At 47.9% G+C, this 22657-nt stretch overlaps 3 protein-coding genes across 27 annotated transcripts; 2 read left to right on the top strand and 1 right to left on the bottom strand.

Moving 5' to 3' along the window:
* The first annotated feature begins 111 nt into the window (after window positions 1–111).
* On the top strand, window positions 112–2337 carry NDUFA2 (NADH:ubiquinone oxidoreductase subunit A2). 2 transcript variants are annotated; one of them, NM_001261499.1, is made up of 3 exons: window positions 112–279; window positions 400–506; window positions 2026–2289. In NM_001261499.1, exons 1-3 carry the CDS (start codon window positions 179–181, stop codon window positions 2115–2117), a joined length of 300 nt encoding a protein of 99 aa, NP_001248428.1. In that variant the 5' UTR covers window positions 112–178; the 3' UTR covers window positions 2118–2289. The 2 variants fall into 2 exon arrangements, with proteins under 2 accessions (NP_001248428.1, XP_077859971.1); XM_078003845.1 differs by having other exon boundaries at window positions 166–279; window positions 2003–2337.
* TMCO6 (transmembrane and coiled-coil domains 6) lies at window positions 1924–8242 on the bottom strand. Of its 24 annotated transcripts, none has more exons than XM_077937161.1 (12): window positions 8073–8242; window positions 7834–7946; window positions 5899–6014; window positions 5626–5809; window positions 5260–5364; window positions 5008–5093; window positions 4637–4771; window positions 4035–4146; window positions 3744–3930; window positions 3516–3610; window positions 2972–3139; window positions 1924–2733 (listed from the first exon to the last, which is right to left on the bottom strand). In XM_077937161.1, exons 1-12 carry the CDS (start codon window positions 8155–8157, stop codon window positions 2620–2622), a joined length of 1500 nt encoding a protein of 499 aa, XP_077793287.1. In that variant the 5' UTR covers window positions 8158–8242; the 3' UTR covers window positions 1924–2619. The 24 variants fall into 24 exon arrangements, with proteins under 24 accessions (XP_077793287.1, XP_014996518.1, XP_014996519.1 ...); XM_015141032.3 differs by having other exon boundaries at window positions 4637–4756; XM_015141033.3 differs by having other exon boundaries at window positions 4637–4753.
* Window positions 8243–14162: 5920 nt separating this feature from the next.
* On the top strand, window positions 14163–15593 carry CD14 (CD14 molecule). The gene is given in 2 exon segments (NM_001130433.2): window positions 14163–14256; window positions 14345–15593. Coding segments are annotated over 2 exon segments (1128 nt in total). The 5' UTR covers window positions 14163–14253; the 3' UTR covers window positions 15470–15593.
* Window positions 15594–22657: the final 7064 nt, after the last annotated feature.

The following is a 22657-nucleotide window of genomic DNA, read 5'->3' as shown; positions in this document are numbered from 1 at the left end:
ACCCCGAGCGCAAAGAAATTGACCTCGCAGCGGTCCTACAATACTTTTATATCATTGGCCAAGCTTTACCCCGCCCCTGCGTCATCTGGCCTAAGGCCTAGGCTGAAGGGTCCGCGATTGGTCAGACCGAAGAACTTAGCCCGAAGACCTGGAACTGGGGACTTCGGTATTAGCCAAGATGGCGGCGGCCGCAGCGAGTCGAGGAATAGGGGCAAAGCTGGGCCTGCGTGAGATTCGCATCCACTTATGTCAGCGCTCGCCCGGCAGCCAGGGCGTCAGGTGAGGCGCGGCGTGGTGAGGCGGGCGGGCTTCGGGACGCCGGGGTCACGACCTCGACCTCCCTGAAGTTGAGGGAAGCCGGCGCCCACAGCACGCGCGGCGCTCTCTCCGGCCCCGCAGGGACTTCATTGAGAAACGCTATGTGGAGCTAAAGAAGGCGAATCCCGACCTACCCATCCTAATCCGCGAATGCTCCGATGTGCAGCCCAAGCTCTGGGCCCGCTACGGTAAGTGCGGGACGCCAGGAGCCTGGGGCTCCGGTAGGGGAACAAGGGTTTGAGAAGGGACTGCCCAAGGTCATGCAGAAACCCGTGGAGAAACTGGAACTCGGACTTTAGCCTTGCTGTTGATCTTGTTTCCATGAATAAATTTATATTCGCAGGGTTATATGATGCGTTGTAATTCGGGCAACGTAAGTATGGAGGCTGACCGAATTCTGCGTAGGGATCAGGAACTGACGTTTTTGTAGTTAAGAATGGGCTTCAGATAGGAGAGAAGCTAGTCAGTATAGTTTCTCCAAATAACGTGTAGCCAGTGTCAGTCCAGGTAGTATGTGAGAATCTCAGTAATTTGGAGCACGCAGAGCTGGGTCCTGTGCCGAGTGCTTCCCTGCCTAACTCATTTAACCTTCATTAGTTAGGAGGAAGCGTGTTCTTCTTTTCTCATTGTAGAGATTAGAAAATGGAATCAAAACTTTGTGGAACATATCTAAAGTGTTGCAGCTAGGGTATAACAGGCTTGAGCCTTTACATTTGTTCCCCTTTCCTAGAATGCACTTACCCCTCTAAGACTGGCATGGCAGTGTATTGCAAAATGAAATTTTCCTATTATGTTGCCTAACACATTGTAGGTATACAATAAATATTTATACATACTGAATAACAGGATTTTAATCACAGCTTTTAACTATATGGTGCCCTGGGAATGTCAGGAGGAGGTGGAGGAGAGTGACCACCTTAAGCAGATTGGTTCTCACAGTAGACATCTGTGAGACACAGTAGACATTAGACATGCACTAATCATTGGAGGAGGAAAAAAGCTTCTCCTTCCAAAAGCCAGTAGACTACAGGAGGAGAGAGACACGAGTAACTTTGGTGTATTGTGCTGGGTATTATGTTAGATAGCCTATGGGAGCCTAGAGAATGGGTACCCAGCCGGGCGCGGTGGCTCATGCCTGTAATCCCAGCACTCTGGGAGGCTGAAGCAGGTGAATCACCTGAGGTCAGGAGTTCGAGACCAGCCTGGCCAATATGGTAAAACCCCGTCTCTATTAAAAATACAAAAATTAGCCGGGCGTGGTGGCGGGTGCCTGTAATCCCAGCTACTCAGGAGGCTGAGGCAGGAGAATTGCTTGAACCCAGGAGGTGGAGGTTGCAGTGAGTGGAGATCGCGCCCCTACACTCCTGCCTGAGTGACAGAGCGAGACTCCATCTCAAAAAAAAAAAAAAAAAAATGGGCACCTAGCCAAGGTATTGCATCAATACATTGCTCACAGTAGTTAGTAATAAATGCCTACAGTATCCCTGAAAGCTTCCCTGAAACAACCCATTGTGGCCATCCAGAATCAGCCAAAATTCTATTTGGACTTGGGCTTCCTAGATGTGTTTGAGACCTATTGTATTAATTCTAGGCATACCAAATATATTTTGATCATATCTCTTTAATACTCTTCCCATCTTAACAAAACTGTAAGATAAAGACAAGATCTTTTATTTTACTTCAGTGGCCTCCACTCTTTCTCCTCAGCATTTGGCCAAGAGAAGAATGTCCCTTTGAACAACTTCAGTGCTGATCAGGTAACCAGAGCCCTGGAGAACGTGCTAAGTGGTAAAGCCTGAAGCCTCCACTGAGGATTAAGAGCAACAGCCCCAGAGCCTGGGCTCTGCTGGACTTAGTATAATGTGAAAAAAATGTGTTCCCCTATTCCTCATAAAGCTTGTGCTGTAAAATACTTTCTCAGGGTGTTCTTGTCCTCATCTACCCTCTACCCCTTACTGTGTAACCACTGAGGCAAAGTAGCTTAATATAAAAATAAAACTTTATTCTGTCTCATCAAAAGCTACCAGCTGCTGAAGCAAAAATGAAGGGTGGGGGGCAGGGATTCTAGGGCCCCAGAATAAGTAGACCAAACTGAGTCCCTTTTGGTCCTCCTGCCTAGATAGTGCTGAGTGAAAGAGGAGGAGCTGGGACCCAAAGGTCTTGGCTTAGGTATGGGAGCAGAGAACATGAGACATCATTATGGTCCTAAATCTCCAAAGGCTCTGCTGTCTCCAAAGGCTCTACTGGACAAAGAAGCTTGATGTTAAGAGAGAGGGGAATGAGTGACATTGAGAAACGAGATCACCCTTGAAGAGCTGTCTGCCGGAGAGCATACACACGATCCTGGAGCTGGGCCTCTTCCTGATGCCTTTCCAGGGCCTGCAGCCCTGACTGCTGCAGGAAGACTTGAACAGCCTAGGGGCAGGGAAGAAAATTCAGCATACCTCATCTGTGTCCTAAGACTCAATTCCCACAGCCTCATGGGTCAGCCCACTTTAGAGGGTGCATTCCCCCACAAAAGGATGAAGGTTCTGACATGGAACCTATATAGGTTAGCCAGGCCCAGAGAACTATAGTTAGGACTGGACTGGAAGGGAGCTACTGTGTGGCTTCAAAACAGGGGTGACTGAGGATGTGGGCCAGAAACCTATACCTCTGGCTGATACAGGAACAGCAGATGCAGCAGCTCCAAACTCTGGCCTACTACTTCAGTGTCAGAAAAGGCTAGTGTGTGCAGTAAGGTGGGAAGCAGGGGCCCTGGCCACAGCCGCTGGCAGTAAGCAGGACCCTTCTCTGCAACATTGCACAAAACTGTGAGCACCTGCAGATAGATACATATATAGTCTACAAAGAATGAAACAAAGATCATAACAATAGCTAAAATATATGACATGGTGGCCACATGCCTAGGCACCATGCCAAGCTCTTCTACATGCATGTTCTCATACTCCTACAACTACCCTATGATGCAAGATTATCCCCAATTATAAGTGAGGAGGCTGAAGCTTAAGGTGGTTAGGTGATTTGTCCAAGGATAAATAATCCAGTTTAAGGGACACATACCTAGACTGGTTGGGCCCTGAGGCCACACACCACCACCTGCTGGCTCTCAACTAAGGGTACATCTGAGGGCTCAGAACTGCTGTCCCATACAATCCGACTACCAGATCTTGGATTCAAGTGACCCCAATACATACCATTACGCTCACCACATTAGATACTGGCAACAGCTGCAAGAGGGGCTCAATCAGATCCAGGGAGAGCAAGGAGGTACAGAAACTAGGACTGTTTGCTGGAAGAGAAGTACCAGGGTGAAAAACTGCTTTCCCCCACCACCCCTGCCAATACTACCCACCTCAGCCTAGGCCATGGGGAAATATCCCCATTATCCAAATGTCCAGGCCTGGGCAGACTATGGTGCGTACCAGTGAGGTTGTTGAGGAGCCAGAGGCCCTCAGGGAGTAGACTGGGCTGTTTCTGGAAAAAGAACTGCAGAAGGATAAATAAGGCTGCCACAACACGCTCATCTCTGAGCTGCATTTGCCCTCCCACAGTCTCCACTGCTGCCTCAGTTAGCAGGTTGCTTAGACATCGAAGCACGGGGCATGCCAGCTGCAAAGACATATTGGGGGGTCAGGTGTAAGAAGGAAGAGGTTACCTGCATTCTGGAGTATCAGGAAACATCTCCCAGAATTTCACCTGACCTCTTCACCTACCAGCTCCAGTCCTGCATCCTCAGTTCTCTGGACAGCCCCAGCCAAGTCCAACAGCAGCAACCCCAGAGTAGACAGAGCCCCATGGCCAATGAGCAGAGGATTGCTGACCTGGCTGGGAAACAGGAAGCAAGCAGTCACTATGTATATAGTCAATTCCACCTTTAAGAAGTGAAGCGGTTCGGCGTTGTGGCTCATGCCTGTAATCCCAGCACTTTGGGAGGCCGAGACCAGCCTGGCCAACATGGCGAAACCCTGTCTCTATTAGAAATACAAAAATTAGCCAGGCATGGTGGCACGCATCTATAGTCCCAGCTACTCAGGAGGCTGAGGCAGGAGAATCGCTTGAACCCGGGAGGCAGAGGTTGCGGTGAGCTGAGATTGCACCACTGCACTCCATCCAGCCTGGGTGACAGAGCAAGACTCTGTCTCAAAAAAAAAAAAAAACAGCTAAGGTCTGTGGGTCTCCTGGGCTCCAAAAAGAGAGGAGAGTGGAGGGAGGAAAACTCACTGTAGCAATTCCAGACCCAAGTTCAAAGAGTTGAATGTCATGAAAGGGAGCCCCAGGGAAGATCTGTGGTACTTTCCCAATTGCCCCATGTTACCTGCAGATGATGTAATGAAGGCACCAGGCAAACTCCACAGCGACCCCAGGGTTCAGCTTTGGGCCAGGTTGCAACATTTGTAGCATGTGCTGAGGGAGAGTGGAGGCCAAGATGGAGCTGCTGGCAGAAGCAGGGCTGTGAGTAGGCCACGAAGATGCCAGTGGCTCTTACCAAACCCTGATAGCAGGTAGGAAAGTGTCCAGACCCAAAGCCCTGCCCAGATGGGAAAGTGTCCAAACCCAAAGCCCTTCCTAGCCAGACATATGAAGTTAAAATATGCAACAGCTTTGGAAATCATTCAGGCATCCGGGAGCTATACTACTACTGAGTGGGTCACCTCTGGCTGCACATCAAAAGACAATTTTACTCACGGAATGATCTTCTCTGGAGCTTCCTTAGCCTGTAGAAGCTGGGACAAGGCATATCCAAGAGCTTCCAGCACAGCCACATGGGGGGACTGAAAGTAGACAGGGTAAGGATCTGACTGGAAGCTGGGTCATAAGGTCTTCAGAGACTTTCAGCCCCTTGGCACAGAGCAGAAGCTGCAGCTACCTAACCAAAGTAGATGGAGCATGTGGGAAGGAGCAAAGGAAGGGTTGCCCAGGGAGGAAGAAAGGAGTCACCTGAATGCAGGCAGCCAAGGCTGGAACAATGCCCTGTGGCAGGAGCTGCCTTCTCACAGCCTCACTCTCCACGATCAGGTTACCCAGTGTATACAGACACAGCTCCTGAGAACAGGCAACAAAAGCACTGGGCTTGGCCTGTTTCATGCCAGGCTGGGTGTGGGGAGATGGGGAGGGGAGGTGATGGGGACACTGGAGCAGCTATCCTTGACGCTCACAAGAGGGTGGGGAGATGATGGGTGTAGGCATGGCTGTAGGCATAAGGGCAAATATGTTTTCTTCCTCCTACTTGCCAGCTCAAACTGGTCCCAAAAGCACAATTTTAAAATCTAAACCAAGAACAAGATAGGAAGGGACAGGGCTTACTATGAAGTCTGAGCTGTGACCGGAGAGGTAGGTGAGGAGGTAGGAAGTAGCTGGCAGGCAGGCCTCAGCAATGGTGGACTGCTCAGAGTGAGAAAGCTCATGCAGGCACCGAGCCGCCTCAAGCTGCAGCAGAGCCTGGTTGCTGGTCAGGAGCCCGACCAGGGTCCGCATGCTGCCCTCCAGCCTACGTGAATGAGTACCAGAGCCCTGCTTAGCTTGTGGCCCATCCCTCAAAGCCCCAGCTCCCCCCTCCCCCACACCACCCACACTGACTGGATGAAGGTTTGCTGTGTTTCAGGGTGCTGCAAGCCTCGACGAAGGCTAACCAGAGCCCCCTCTCTCTCCTTTTCTTCTGTACCCCGCTGGGCTTGCCGCAGGAACTGCTGCACCTGGAGTTCAGGGCAGGGAAAGGAGAACACATAGTTCCCAGAAAGCAAGTTCTAAGTTTCTCTCTGCCCACTTCACCTGTGAGCCTTCCAATATCATACCACCTCCAGAACTTGTCATTCACACTAATGCAACTAATAAGCATCTACCTTGCAGTGGAGTGGACAGAGAATCAGAACTGAGTTCTAATACCATACCTGCCACTCACTCCACATGGGACCTGAACCTAAGTTTCCTCACCTGAAAATGAGAATAACAATATCTACCCTGCCTTCATACAAGGTTCTTTCAAGGATATTTAAAACTCTCAGCCTGGCAAAACCTACTCCTCCAGCCATTCTCCCCATGCAACCTACACTCTAACAACAACTAGCACAACATTAGCCTTTTTTTTTTTTTTTTTTTTTTTAACACTTCCGAGCTTTTGCACATGCTATTCCTTCTGCCTGGATACCCTCTCCAGCTTCCCACTCTTTTCAGATTTCTGCTCCTCATTCTCTCTGGGAAGTTAGCTCTTTTTGAGAGACTTAGGAGTTTCTTTTGTTCCTCATGTTTCCTTCCCTTATGACATGTCTTCTTCACTGGGCTGTGAGCACCTCAAAGAAAGGGACTTCATCTTTATGTACCTCAGTGACCAGCACAGTGTCCTGGCATAAAGTAAGCACACAATGGAATAGTACAACCTAGAAATAAGTTGACAAAATATATGTCAACATAGTATGTACGATAAACTATGTATGTAAACATAATACAAATATAGGGGATACTCAATGCTTGCTGAATAAATCCTTTCATTCACTCATTCAATAAATACTAAGCACTTAACTATATGCCAGATAATGTGCGGGCAACCGGGTTTTCAATGATAACAAATAACACAGGATCTAGGTTTTCCTGCAATTAAAGTCTAGTTGGAGAAAGAACAATAAACAAGCCATTAGATAATGATTAATATTTTACAAGAAACAAGTAGGTGGCCGGGCACAGTGGCTCACGCCTGTAATCCCAGCACTTTGGGAGTCCGAGGCGGGTGGATCACGAGATCAGGTGTTCGAGACCAGCCTGACAAACATGGTGAAACCCCGCCTCTACTAAAAATACAAAAATTAGCCGGGCATGGTGGCGCGAGCCTGTAATCCCAGCTACTCAGGAGGCTGAGGCAGGAGAATCGCTTGAACCCGGGAGGCGGATGTTGCAGTGAGCCGAGATCATGCCACTGCACTCCAGCCTGGCGACACAGCGAGACTCTGTCTCAAAAAAACAAAACAAAACAAAAAGAAGGTTCTCAAGACAGAATACCAAAAGAAACCCACATCAGACGTAGCGAATGCCAAGGGCTTGAGACACAAGGGTCCGATATATCGTTGCAGGAACTGAAAAGGGGACAGTGGCTAGGATGAGAAAACTGATAAAATTAGAGTTAGGAAGAGGCTAGACCATGCTATGATTTGCAGGACACAGGAAAGATTTTGGTCTCCATGTGTTTTTAAAGGACGTATTGACGGCGACAAGCATAGATGCAGGGTGACCTTTTAGGAGACTGCAGTAGTATCCAGAGAGGTAGTGGTGGCAGCTTCGATGGTGAAGCATGTAAAGACTCCAAAGCTCTTCAGGAGGTACACAACTAGGACTTGATGATGGAATGATATGGGGTTGAGGGTCAAAGAGTTGTGCAGGATGATTCCCCTGTTTCTGGCTTGACCCACTGAATGCATGGAAGTGTAGAGTGGATTGCGTTCAGGTTTGGGGCAGACCTCGAGTACTCCCGGGAGTCTGGCGCCAGTGGCGTGGACTCCAGCGCACCCTGCCTTGCCCCCTCACCTCGGCCTCCCCGAGGATCGCAGCCACACATCCCTCTCCAGCTTCCTCTGGGGCGTCTTCTCTCAGCAGCCTCTTGCTGACCAGCTGCTGCTCCCTCCGCGCCTTCCGCAGTGCTGGGGGCAGAGGAGCGGGCTGAGCGTGGGAAGGACGACCGGAACCCAGATCCCGCGGCTCCAAGCCTGAAGTCTCAACCTATCTCCGATCGCTATATGCCCCCGCGCTCCCTCGGCCGCCCACACCTGCCTCCTGCTCCCGCCGGCGGCGCCGTAGCTCCTCCACCCCGCAGACTGTGGGCCTAAGGTGGCCCTGCCGTCGGCTCCACATGGTAGAGCAGGAGGAGGAACGCCGCAGGAAACAGCGGCCACAACGCTCCCAGGGGCGTAGACGATGGCACCGACTGCGCAGACTCAGCACAGGGAAGGCCCAGGCGGGGAAGTCGCCAGGAGCGGAGTGGGTGCTGGGTGAGGGCGGGGCTCGGCGAGCGGACGCTGCGCGGGGACGGTGGGCGGGGTGAGGGCTAGAGACGCTGCACCACCAGACCAGAGCCAGAGGCGGCGCTCCGCCTCTGATTGATTTGTCTTATCAATTTTAGGAAAAGAAGTCACTCATCCCTTACCTCAAGTGCCCCAAGCCAGCGGTGTCACAATCTACTCAGCAAACACAACTTCCCCACCCACAATGCGCTCTAGATGAACGTTCAAAACAACCCTGAACTTCGGGAAGCGCCACCATGCCATTTCACCATTAATGCGGATCCCACTGATAAGAGCTGCCAGAAACGCTTGAAGCGTCATTGAATTGTCAACGAAGAGTCAAACTCTGTAAAATATTTGAAGAGACTTATTCTGAGCCAAATATGAGTGACCATGGCCCGTGACACAGCCCTCGGGAGGTCCTGAGAACATGTGCCCAAGGTGGTCCAGTACAGCTTGGTTTTACATATTTTAGGGAGATATGAGACTTCAATCCAAATCATTCAAGAAATACACTGGTTGGGCCGCGCGTTGTGGCTCACGCCTGTAATCCTAGCACTTTGGGAGGCCGAGGCGGATGGATCAATTTAGGTCAGGAGTTTGAGACCGGCCTGGCCAACATGGTGAAAGCCCATCTCTACTAAAAATACAAAAATTAGCCGTAGTGGTGGGTACCTGTAATCCCAGCTACTCCGGAGCCTGAGACAGGAGAATGGTTTGAATCCGTGAGGCGGAGGTTGCAGTGGGCCGAGATCGCGCCATTGCACGCCAGCCTGGGCTACAAGAGCGAAACTCCGTCTCAAAAAAAAGAAAAAGAAAGAAAGAAATGTGGGATATGATGAGGTTTCTCTTCAAATAATTAGATCAGTCTTTTATTCTTTAATTCATAGTACCCCCCACACACACCTTTTTTCCCCCTTTTCTCCTTTTTTTTTCCTTTTTGCCTTCATTAGATGCCCAGGCACGCCACAGTACTAGGCGTTATCTGTACCAGCTCACATTCCTTTCTTTATTTGGAAAGAGGACTAACTTTGTAGTTCATTACAGGCACCCCTTCCCCTTCCTCTCCACTTTCTTTTAAGTGTCCACCTTATCTAAAAAATTCAAGTGTTTAGCCAACCGGGATTAGTTTAGATTGTATGACCCGCAGGACTTGCGTCAGGAATAAAGGCTCTCGTGCCCCTTTGTTCAGGTGTGCTCTCATGGCGACTGGCCAAACAGACACCCCTCTGCACAGAAGTAAAATTGCTTTGCTAAGAATCCTTTGTTCGAGTGTTCAATTTCCCTTAGGATTTTGGGTGTTGTTCCTAACAGAAAGAAGGAAAGAAAGAAGGAAAGGAGGAAAGAAGGAAGGGAAGGGAGGGGATGGGAGGGAGAGAAAGAAAGAAAGACATTGGTTTGTGGGACAACACAAAGGCGGGACAACTCAAAGTGAGGCGGTGGGGGGGCTTCCAGCTTATAGGTAGGTTTTAAATTTTTCTGGTTGACAATTGGTTGAGTTTCTCTAAAGACCTGAGATCAATAGAAAGGAATGTCTGGGTTAAGATGAAGGATTGTGGAGACCCAAGTTCCTATTTGCAGAGGAAACCTTCAAATCCTAGGCTTCAGAGAGAATGGGTTGTAAAATGTTTCTTATCAAATTTAAAGTCTGTGTTGATGTTAACGCTGGAGAGGTATAATGAGGCATGTTCAACTCCCACTTCCCGTCATGCCTTGAAACAGTCACTCTGTTAAATTTTAAAAGAGCCCTGGCTGAAGAGGAAGTCCATTCAGATGGTGGGGGTTGGGGGGGGGCTTAGAATTTTATTTTTGTTTTACAGAATGTTCACCACAATGACCATTATTCTCATTTTATATATGATGAAAATGAGAAAAATATCATTACTTCACTTCTCTGCATAAAACTGAGTTCCCATAATTTTTAGGATAAAATCTTTCACCAAATGTTGAGCGCCACTAGTCTACTAGGCACTAAGGAAACACTAGTGAATAAAAAACCATGTTCCTCACACTCAAAATTGGAATTGTGGCCAACTTAGCTCTACATGGTCTAACCCCTGCATACCTCTCCAATCTGGACTCACCTCTTCTGGGACCTTCTCTTTGTTAACAAGCCCTGCTCTTTTTCTCCTCCCCACTCCCACTCTTGGGGGAGGCTCTTGCACAAGTTGTTTTCTCTGCCTGCACCCTTACCTCTTCTCCCTAAGGAGAAGCATCCTTCCCTTAACAACATTCTCAACATCTCAAGTCCAGTGTCACATACTCAGAACCATTGTACCAATGACCCAGCTTCTTCATAACCCTTTTCACAGCTATCATTAAGTTATAGTGTAATTATTTGATGTTGTCTCCTCCCAGACCCCCTTGGCAGCTCCAGATTAGGGTCCTGGTGGCACCTAAGAATTTTTACAGGAAACCTCTAATTTTTAAAAAGCTATATAACTTAGGCAAAGGTTCAATTAAGCACAAATCTAGGAAAAAAGTTATTCTTAAAACCAACTTCTTTCCCTTGACCTTAATTCTACCCCTTGGAATTAATCAATGAAGTCTGCAATCTCTTCCACAAAACAGCACGTTAAAATATCTACAGACCATCATTCTATCCTTAATATCTTCTCTCCCAGTATCCATCCATCCATCCCCTGGACAGCTATTTATTGAGCACCTGCTGTGCACCATGCTCTGGCCAGGGACAGGGCCTGGATCTTGACCCCTTCCTCATGCAACTGTCTGGCTTCTTTTTTTAATTTTTCAATTTTTAAAAAAATTTAATTAAAAAATTTTTATTTTCTTATTTCTCCAAGAAAAACTTTTTATTTATTTATTTATTTATTTATTATTTTGAGCCAGGGTCTTGCTCTGTTGCCCAGGCTGCAGTGCAGTGGTGCAATCATGGCTTATCACAGCCTGGAGCTCAGCCTTAAATGATCCTTTCAGCTTGGCCTCCCAAAGTGCTAGAATTACAGGCATGAGCCACTGCACTTAACCCAGGCTGGCTTCTAAAACCCACACTTGGCCGGGCAAGGTGGCTCATGCCTATAATCCCAGCACTTTGGGAGACGGAGGCGGGTGGATCACCTGAGGTCAGAAGTTCGAGACCAACCTGACCAACATGGTGAAACCCCATCTCTACTAAAAATGCAAAATTAACCAGGTGTGGTGGCACATGCTTGTAATCCCAGCTACTCGGGAGACTGAGGCAGGAGAATCGCTTGAACCCAGGAGGTGGAGGTTGCGGTGAGCTAAGATTGCGTCATTGCACTCCAGCCTGGGCAACAAGAGTGAAACTCCATCTCAAAAAAAAAAAAAAAAAAAAAAAGAAAACAACAACAACAACTACAACTAAACCCACACTTACTCCAGGTGGGGAAGATGAAACAAGTTCCCAGCCAAAAGCTATATTCTGCCCAGTGTCTGCTCAGACAGCTACAGCTGCCCAAACTGCCTTTCTGTATCTACCTGTCTGGCAACACTGTTAACCCTGTAAGAACCAGCCCCAGGTCCTGTCTTGTACAGGACTGGCTGTTCCTTTCTCCAGACCATGTTCCTCCCCACCTCCGCCCTCCTCCCCCAACAACACAAGCCTTCTGTAAGAGCCCTCTCCACTATGGACTGAAGTTCTGGGTTCATGTTTGCTCTACCCACCTCCTGGAGCACTTCAGGGATTGTCTTGGTTATGTCTGCATCCCAGGGCTTTCTACCAACCCTAGTACTCGGTAGACAAATGGTAGATATTTGTAGAATCAAGCTGTGAGTTGGAGATCTTTGCAGAACCATCACTGCTCCTCTTAACTTGCACCTCCCCACCCCTAAGATGATGAGGTGTCAGACTTCAGGGGCCTGAGTTCTCTGAATGCAGACTCTGAGAAAGAAGACTAGTCATCAGGACTACACTGAAAAGATGTGGTTCTGTGCCAAAGACTTTACTCACAAACAGGTAATACTATCATCTCCGTTTCACAAAAGGGAGGCCCAAGTCTCACAACCTCAGTGGTAAAGCTGGGATTCCAAGACTGGCTGACTTCAAGTCAGATATACTCACATCTTGGTCTTCAGGGATATCACAGAGGCCTGGCATGGCACCAGGGCATGGCCCAGTGCATTGGGGTATGCCCAACAGGACCCACAGGGGGCAGTGATGAGCCTTCTTGTTTGGACTGGGGACAAATCTGCAGCTACTTCTCAATTAAAGAGGAAGTGGGAATTTAAAAAAGACTTTCGGTCAGGCACGGTGGCTCACACCTGTAATCCCAGCACTTTGAGAGGCTGAGGCGGGTGGATCACTTGAGGTCGGGAGTTCGAGACCAGCCTGACCAACATGGAGAAACCCCATCTCTATTAAAAATACAAAATTAGCCAGGGGTAGTGGCGCATCCCTGTAATTCCAGCTGCTCAGGAAGCTGAGGCAGGAGAATTGCTGGAACCCGGGAGGCGGAGATTGCAGTGAGCCGAGATTGTGCCATTGCACTCCAGCCTGGGCAACAAGAGCGAAACTCCGTCTCAAAAATTAAAAATAAATTAAAAATAAATAAATAATAAGAATACAAATACAAATAAAATAAAAATAAAAAAGACATTCAGGCCAAATGTAGTGGCTCTCATCTGTAATCCCAGCACTTTGAGAGGCCAAGGTGGGCAAATCACCTGAGGTCAGGAGTGCCTGGCCAACAGAGTGAAACCCTGTCTCTCCTAAAACTACAATAATTAGTTGGGCGTGGTGGTGGGCTCCTGTAATCCCAGCTACTTGGGAATCTGAGGCAAGAGAATCGCTTGAACCTGGGAGGCAGAGGTTGCAGAGAACCAAGATCACACCACTGCACTCCAGCCTGGGCAACACAGCAAAACTCGGTCTAAAAAAAAAAAAAAAAAAGACTTTCATATAGTTCTTTCCCCAGAGGTCTAGGGATGTGGACCTGTGAGGGCTGTTGTAACTACATAGCTCCTTATCCTCTGGGACATTTGCTGCTTTTTCGTTTTGTTTTGTTTTCTGTTTTTGTTTGTTTTTTGCAAAACTGGTGAGTTACTAATTAATCCTCATTCAACATAGTCCCATCCCTTCCTTCCTAGGGCACAGAGATTGTACTGAGAGGAGGGCAGGAGAGAGCAAGGTGCAAGTGGGAAAACTGGTTCAAAATACCTTGCTTCACAATTCAGGACAGAAAATGGATACTGTAAGTGACCGAGCGACTTGGCCAATGTGTCTCTGTTAAACATCTCCACTTTTAAGAAAGTTATTACTTAATCAAAGGAGCAAGGAAAAAAAAGGAAGGGGGAATTTGTCTTCAGAGCAACTTCCTTTTCTTGAACCTAATTCCATCCCTTGGTGCCAACAGATGAGGTTCACAATCTCTTCCACAAAACATCCAGTTAAATATCTGAGGATAATCAGGGACTTGGATTTGGGTGGCGGGAGATCAACATAAACCAAGACAAGGAAGAAGTCAAAGAAACGAATCAAGTAGAGTCTCTGGGATATAACGTGGTGGTTTGGGGGTTTGCATAGTGCAGAGTATGGTACTGGCCTAAGGCACTGAGGATCATCTTTTTCCCATACCCACCAGAGACGCCTTAGGCGCCTAAGTCATCAGGGCATTCACCGCCTGGGGCGCTTGAGTCATCAGGACACTGCCAGGAGACACAGAACCCTAGATGCCCTGCAGAATCCTTCCTGTTAGGGCTCCCCTCCCTGAAACATCCTTCACTGCTATATTTCCAAGAAAGGAAGGGGGCTGGCTGGGAGGAAGAGAGGTGGGGAGGTGATCAGGGTTCACAGAGGAGGGAACTGAATGACATCCCAGGATTACGTAAACTCTTAGAGACAGTTCACAAGTATTCACAAGTTCACAAGTGTGAAGCCTGGAAGCTGGCGGGTGCCGCTGTTTAGGAAAGAAGCTAGAGCCCTTCCAGAGCCTGTCCGGAGCTCAGAGGCTGGGAAGACTTATCGACCATGGTGAGTGTAGGGTCTTGGGGTCGAACGTGTGCCACTCGGGAGCCACAGGGGTCGGATGGGGCCTCCTAGACCTGTGCTCTCTCCCCAGGAGCGCGCATCCTGCTTGTTGCTGCTGCTGCTGCCGCTGGTGCACGTCTCTGCGACCACGCCAGAACCTTGTGAGCTGGACGATGAAGATTTCCGCTGCGTCTGCAACTTCTCCGAACCTCATCCCGACTGGTCCGAAGCCTTCCAGTGTGTTTCTGCAGTCGAGGTGGAGATCCGTGTCGGCGGTCTCAGCCTAGAGCCGTTTCTAACGCGCGTCGATCCCGACGCCGACCCGCGGCAGTATGCTGACACGATCAAGGCTCTCCGCGTGCGGCGGCTCACAGTAGGAGCCGCACAGGTTCCTGCTCAGCTACTGGTAGGCGCCTTGCGTGTACTAGCGTACTCCCGCCTCCAGGAACTGACGCTCGAGGACCTAGAGATAACCGGCACCATGCCTCCCCTGCCTCTGGAAGCCACAGGGCTTGCACTCTCCAGCTTGCGCCTACACAACGTGTCGTGGGCGACAGGGCGTTCCTGGCTCGCCGAGCTGCAGCAGTGGCTCAAGCCCGGCCTCAAGGTACTGAGCATTGCCCAAGCACACTCGCCTGCCTTTTCCTGCGAACAGGTTCGCGCTTTCCCGGCCCTCACCAGCCTAGACCTGTCTGACAATCCTGGACTGGGCGAACGCGGACTGATCGCGGCTCTCTGTCCCCACAAGTTCCCGGCCCTCCAGAATCTAGCGCTGCGCAACACAGGAATGGAGACGCCCACAGGCGTGTGCGCTGCACTGGCGGCGGCAGGTGTGCAGCCCCACAGCCTAGACCTCAGCCACAACTCGCTACGCGCCACCGCAAACCCTAGCGCTCCGAGATGTATGTGGTCCAGCGCCCTAAACTCCCTCAATCTGTCGTTCGCTGGGCTGGAACAGGTGCCTAAAGGACTGCCGGCCAAGCTCAGAGTGCTCGATCTCAGCTGCAACAGACTGAACAGGAGGCCGCGGCCTGACGAGCTGCCCCAGGTGGATAACCTGGCACTGGACGGAAATCCCTTCCTGGTCCCTGGAACTGCCCTCCCCCAAGAGGGCTCAATGAACTCCGGCGTGGTCCCAGCCTGTGCACGTTCGACCCTGTCGGTGGGGGTGTCGGGAACCCTGGTGCTGCTCCAAGGGGCCCGGGGCTTTGCCTAAGATCCAGGAGAGAATAATGAATGGGCTCAAACTGCCTTGGCTTCAGGGGCGTCCCGTCAGGACGTTGAGGACTTTTCGACCAGCTCAACCCTTTGCCCCATCTTTATTAAAATCTTAAACAATGGGTCCTTGTCATTCATTTAACAGACCTTTATTGGATGTCTGCTATGTGCTGGGCACAGTGCTGGATGGGGAATTCATCACACTTAGGCTTTCTTCATCCTAACTCCCTAAGAAACCCTACCTGTCCTCCCCAAGAAAAGAACTGCGGGGATAGAAGGAGCCAGGAAAGGACTCCTGGCTAGGGCTACATGGGAGAAACAATGAGTGTGCAGTCAGGGCTTTCTGAGCAGATTATCGGCATCTGGATTAAAAGATATTTGAATGATATTTGGAAGATACAAAATATTTCCTCTCCTATGCACTTCCCAAGAACCAACTGCTCCCTTTCAAAGGTAATAAAACCCACAACCATTTGCTTATTTCCTTGTTCTCTCTCTCTGTCTCTCTCTCTCTCTCTCACACACACACACACACACACACCCTCCCTCTCCCTCTCTGTTTGTCTCCCTTACCACTCAAGGAATAGGGACAGCCTCCTATCCTGCACAAGCTCTGAGTTTCATAATATTAGGGTTCCTCTCTTGTAAACCTCTCTACACCCAGAGGCTTTCACTGTGTCACTCCCCGACATAATGGGGAATTTGGGCCTGGGGAACTGACGCAAGATGCAGTCGGTCTCTGAATTAGAGATCCTGTGTTCTGTTAGTACATATGTAGATAACCTTTTCAGGCTGACTCTGATTGGCAAGTAGGATAGCATCTCAGACTCTTCAAAACTTCAGAATAAACAGGATGTGTCCTCTAGTCCACATTAGCTCAGAGACCTAGGGTATCAGCCATCAAGAGGTGCTGTTTCTTCTGAGTCCCTTCTTCATTTCAATAAGGAGGCAGCCACATCCTTTTAGAAAGCTAGATGCCTGCCTCTCAGGGAACATGGGAGAGAGGTGGGAGGAGGTATATAGGCCCAGCACTTGCCTCTGGCCAATGTCCAGAGCTACACAGATCTGAATGGGGAATGGAAATTAACATTGATAAAAGAGTTACAGACATTACCAGAACCAGACTCAAACTGTGTCAGAAAACAGTTCAATTAGCTGGACACTCACTGGAATGTCCCCAAGGGGCCTTCAACCAGCCAGTTGGGAGATTTCAAGTATCAGATAATTAATCATCTCAAGGCAGTTTCTTTCCCCCCCTTGAATAGCTCTGATTACACTTCATCAAATGGTTACAGAACCCCATTTCACCTCAGGCCTTGTGCTAAAGCCTGGAATACAAAGATGAATCAGAAACATCCATGCCCTTAGGGAATTCCAATCCAGTGGCTGGGGGAGGGAGGTGAAAACACTAAAAGACAGTTTTTTATGTGTGAGAAATAACTGTGAGAATATATATAAATTTCTGTTGGTTAAGCCACCAGTCTATGATATTTTGTTATGGTAGCCTGAGCTGACTAAGGCAGTAGTGGAGATGTAAAATATCCCATTGCAAAAAAAAAAAAAAAAAAAATTAAGAGTAATAACCATCCTGGCTAACACGGTAAAACCCCATCTCTACTAAAAAAAAAATACAAAAAATGAGCCGGGTGTGGTGGCGGACGCCTGTAGTCCCAGCTAATCGGGAGGCTGAGGCAGGAGAATGGCGTGAACCCGGGGGCGGAGCTTGCAGTGAGCCCAGATCGCGCGACTGCACTCCAGCCTGCCACAGAGCGAGACTCTGCCTCAAAAAAAAAGAAAAAAAAAGAAAAAAAGAGTAATATTATCTGGGCCAGGTGCGGTGGCTCACGCCTGTAATCCCAGCACTTTGGGAGGCTGAGGTGGGCGGATCATGAGGTCAAGAGATTGAGACCATCCTGGCCAACATGGTGAAACCTTGTCTCTACTAAAAATACAAAAATTAGCTGGGTGTGGTGGCATGTGCCTGTAATTCCAGCTACTCAGGACGCTGAGGCAGGAGAACCGCTCACTCAAACCTGGGAGGCAGAGGTTGCAGTAAGCCAAAATGGTGCCACTGCACTCCAGCCTGGGCTACAGAGCGAGACTCTGTCTCAGAAAAAAAAAAAAGGGAGCAGATATTGTTGAGGATTGATATGTTATACAGGTTGACTATCCTTTTTTTTTTTTTTCTTAAGACAGAGTTTCACTCTTGTTGCCCAGGCTGGAGTGCAATGGCACAATTTCAGCTCATTGCAACCTCCGCCTCCCAGGTTTAAGCGATTCTCCTGCCTCAGCCTCCTGAGTAGCTGGGATTACAGGTGCCTGCCACAAGGCCCAGCTAATTTTGTGTATTTTTACTAGAGACAGGGTTTCGCCATGTTGGCCAGGCTGGTCTCAAACTCCTGACCTCGTGATCCACCTGCCTCAGCCTCCCAAAGTGCTGGTATTGCACACGTGAGCCACTGTGCCCGGCCTTATGTTTTCTTCTAAGAGTTTTATAATTTTTGCTCTTGTAGCAACTTGATCAATTTTTAATTTTTATATAAGGTATAAAGTAAAGATCCAACTTCATTCTTTTGCATGTGAATATCCATTTTCCCCAGTGCCATTGTATGAAAAGACCTCCTTTTATCTATTGAATAGCCTTGGCACCTTTGTCACAATCATTTGACCATATATGTGAGGGCTTATTTCTGAACTTTCTATTCTATTCCTTGGTCTATGTGTCTGTCTTTATGCTAGTACCACACTGTTTTGATTACTGCAACTTAGTAATAAGTTTTGAAATCAGGATGCATGAGATCTCCAACTTCGTTCTTTTTTTCCCCAAGATTATTTTGGTCATTCAGGATCCCTTGAGGGTCCATATTTTGAAGTGAATTTTTCCATTTCTGAAAAAAAAAAAGCCATTGCATTTTGCTAAGAAATGCATTATATCTGTAGATCACTTTAGAAAGTGTTGCTATCATAAAAATATTAAGACTACCAATGAGGCCAGGCACGGTGGCTCAAGCCTGTAATCCCAGCACTTTGGGAGGCCGAGACGGGCGAATCACGAGGTCAGGAGATCGAGACCAGCCTGGCTAACACGGTGAAACCCCATCTCTACTAAAAATACAAAAAACTAGCCGGGCGAGGTGGCGGGCACCTGTAGTCCCAGCTACTCGGGAGGCTGAGGCAGGAGAATGGCGTAGACCCGGGAGGCGGAGTTTGCAGTGAGCTGTGATCCGGCCACTGCACTCCAGCCTGGGCGACAGAGCAAGATTCCATCTCAAAAAAAAAAAAAAAAAAAAAAAAAGACTACCAATGAACATGGATTAATTTTCTATTTATTTGTATCTTTAATTTCTCTGAGAATTTTGTAGTTTTCATTGTACAAGTCTTTTGCCTCCTTGGTGAAGTTTATTCCCAAGTATTTTATTATTCTTTTTCATGCTATTGTAAGTGAAACTGTTTTCTTAATATCCTTTTCAGATTGTTCATGGTTAGTATATAGAAACAGTGATTTTTCTGTGTTGATTTTGTATCCTGCTACTTTACTAAATTTGTTTATTAGTTATAACAGGCTTTTTGGAATGTTTAGGGGTTTCTACATATAAGATCATGTCATTTACGACTGGAGATAATGTTACTTCTTCTTTTTCAATTTGGATGCCTTTTATTTCTTTTTCCTGCCCAATTGCTCTGGCTAGGACTTACAGTGCTATGCTAAATAGAAGTATTGAAAGTACTTCCCAGTGGGCGAGGTGGCTCACGCCTGTAATCCCAGCACTTTGGGAGGCTGAGGTGGGCAGGAGTTCAAGACCATCCTGGCTAACATGGTGAAACCCTGTCTCTACAAAAATACAAAACATTAGCCGGGAGTGGTGGCAGGTACCTGTAATCCCAGCTACTCGGGAGGCTGAGGCAGGAGAATGGTGTGAACCTAGGAGACTGAGCTGCAGTGAGCCAAGATCGTGCAACTGCACTCCAACCTGGGCGACAGAGTGAGACTCTGTTGAAAGAAAGAAAGAAAGAGAGAGAGAGAAAGGAAAGAGGGAAGAAAGGAAGGAAGGAAGGAAGGAAGGAAGGAAGGCAGGCAGGCTGACGGAAAGAAGGAAGGAAGGAAGACTGATGGAAAAAAGGAAGGAAGGAAGGAAGAAGGAAGGAAGGAAGGAACTTCCCTTGCTCATGATCTTAGAGGGAAAGCTTTCAGTTTCTCACCAGTGAGTATGCTGTTACGTTTGTTGTTGTTGTTGTTTTTTAAGATGGAGTTTCGCTCTTGTTGCCCACCCAGGCTGGAGTACAATGGTTTGATCTCGGCTCACTGCAACTTCTGCCTCCTGGGTTCAAGCAATTCTCCTGCCTCAGCCTCCCAAGTAGCTGGGATTACAGGCACCTACCACCACGCCCAGCTAATTTTGTATTTTTAGTAGAGATGGAGTTTCTCCATGTTGGTCAGGCTGGTCTCGAACTCCTGACCTCAGGTGATCTGCCCGTCTCAACCTCCCAAAGTGCTAGGATTACAGGCATGAGCTACTGTGCCTGACCGCATTTGTTGTTTTTTAAGATGAGAGATGGCCGGACGTGGTGGCTCACGCCTGTAATCTTAGCACTTTGGGAGGCCAAGGTGGGCGGATCACAAGGTCAGGAGATCGAGACCATCCTGGCTAACATGGTGAAACCCTGTCACTACTAAAAATACAAAAAATTAGCTGGGCGTGGTGGTGGGCGCCTGTAGTCCCAGATACTCAGGAGGCTGAGGCCGGAGAATGGCATGAACCCAGGAGGTGGAGGTTGCAGTGAGCCGAGACCATGCCACTGCACTCCAGCCTGGTCAACAAAGCAAGATTCCATCTCAAAAAAAAAAAAAAAAAAGAGAGATGAGCCTGGTGCAGTGGCTCATGCCTGTAATCCCTGTGCTTTGGGAGGCTGAGATGGGAGGATTGCTTAAGGCCAGGAATTTGACGTTACAATGAGCAATGAACTATGACTGCACCACTGTGCTCCAGCTGGGCACATTTGTATTTAAAAATAATAATAATAAGAGAAATAGCATGATTGTGTGAAGATAGAAACAGTAGAGGGAAAATTTGATGAGACAGGAGAAAAGGGAGTCCTGCTGGAGCAATGTTCTTGAGTAGATAAAAGGCACTGGTACCTAGTTCACCAGTGGAGGGATTGGCTTTAGCGTAAAAACCGAAACAGTCAATTTGTAGTCTCACTCTGCTGGAAGACAAAGTTTCTGGGCAAAGATGCTGATGGGTAGGTGTGGCTCACTGTTTAGAATTCAACTCAGATGTCACCCCATCTGAAAGGAACTCCTCCTGCCATCATTTTTTTCTTTTCTTTTCTTTTCTTTTTTTTTTAGATGGAGTCTCACTCTGTCACCAGGCTGGAGTACAGTGGCATGATCTCGGCTCACTGCAATCTCTGTCTCTCAGGTTCAAGCGATTTTCCTGCTTCAGCCTCCCAAGTAGCTGGGACTACAGGTGCGTGCCACCACACCCAGCTAATTTTTGTATTTTTAGTAGAGACAGGGTTTCACCCTGTTGGCCAGGATGGTCTCGATCTCTTGACTTTGTGAATGGCCTGCCTCCGCCTTCCAAAGTGCTGGGATTACAGGTGTGAACCACTGTGCCTGGCCCCGTCCTGCCATCATTTCTATCCTAACATCATGCATGATTTTCTTCACAGCATTTATCTCTATCAGAAATTGTCTTCTTTATTTGTGTCTTTATTGGGTTGAAAGTTCCATGAGACCAGAGATTGTGTTGCTCTTGTTCAGTTTTGTATCTCCAGCCTCTAAAGCAGTGCCTGGCACATGGCAAGTGTTCCATAAATCTTCACCGATTTGACTGATTGAAGAGTGGGCTGAGGAGTGGACCAAAAGGAAAGTGAGGAAACAGTGAATAGTATTTTACTTCACTAAAGTCAAGTAAAAATATTTGCTCAACTGAGTTTGAAGACCATAAACTATGTGTCATGGTCCCAGTCTCAAGGATTGTGATTTTTTGTTTCCAACTTTGTCCAGCAGTCTGGGAACAGAATTCATTCAACCAAGATCAGAGGTCGGGGTGCAGGGCATTCTCAGAGAGGCCCAAAGGTTGGGCAAGTTGTGTTAATAAAGCAAGGCTGAATAATGTGCCCTAAACAGGGAAGGAAGTGAGGCAAACAGGGGGAAATGGACTGAGAGATGCAAGGGCTCTACTCCTACATGGCACTTTGTGGTTGGATATTTGGTGTGAGGTGACAGACTTTATGCTGAAACAGTGGAATGTTTTGGTTGCAGGACTTCCTTTTCTGATCCCAAATCAGTTTCCCTATAAACTTCCTCTTTTGCTCCTGCTTTGTCATCTGGAACCAAACAGACATTAGTGTGTTTTTTCGTTGTTGTTGTTCTACACTAAGTCAAGAGTTTTGCTCTCAAGAAAAAACTTGCTCTCTCCCATCCAGTCTTCTTTTCTCCAACACAAACCTCACTTCTTCTAATGCTCAGAGCCCCTCGTTTACCAGATCGTGGGAGGCTCATTATAAAACATTTAAAATCACATGTAGTGGAAGAAATTGAACACTGACTTGAATCTTTTAGGCTATCTAAAAATTGCTTATTCTTTTTTACATATGATATTGTGTATGATAGGTCTGATCTTTGGTTAAGTTTAATAAAGAGTGGTTGAAAAGACATCACAAGGAGAGAAAACTACAGACCAATATGTCTTATTAGTATGGATACAAGAATCATCAACAAAACACTAATAAACCAAATCCAGCAACATATAAAAATAATTATGCACCATGACCAATCAGGATTTATGCCAGGAGTGCAAGGATGGTTTTGACAGAGCAGGAGCACTGTCATCTTGGACAAACACTGCCACTTTAAGTTCCAACTCCTTTTCTAACCTCATGCACTTCAAGGAAATCATTTCTATTCTAACAACAACCAGCCACAAAGTGCAGACAGTAAAACACAGACAAGACAGCTCAGGCACAGAGGGAGGGGGAAAATCTCTTGGGTAACCACCAAACTTCACACTCATACAATAGGTCCCAGTAAAACAGTGGACCCTAATAAGCACACTCCTTTCCCTTTAGGTGCACTAAGATAGGGAAACTAAAAGCAGACTGGGGGTGGTGGGAGCGAAGGGAAGCATGCCTGTAACTGCAGGAAGATGCATGGGAACAGACACAAAAGTCTCCCTCCCAG

The sequence above is a fragment of the Macaca mulatta genome, chromosome 6 (genome assembly GCF_049350105.2).
Source record: "Macaca mulatta isolate MMU2019108-1 chromosome 6, T2T-MMU8v2.0, whole genome shotgun sequence".
Taxonomy (NCBI): Eukaryota; Metazoa; Chordata; class Mammalia; order Primates; family Cercopithecidae; genus Macaca; species Macaca mulatta.
Note: the sequence above shows the minus strand (reverse complement) of the source record. Positions and strands in the feature narration are given on the sequence as shown.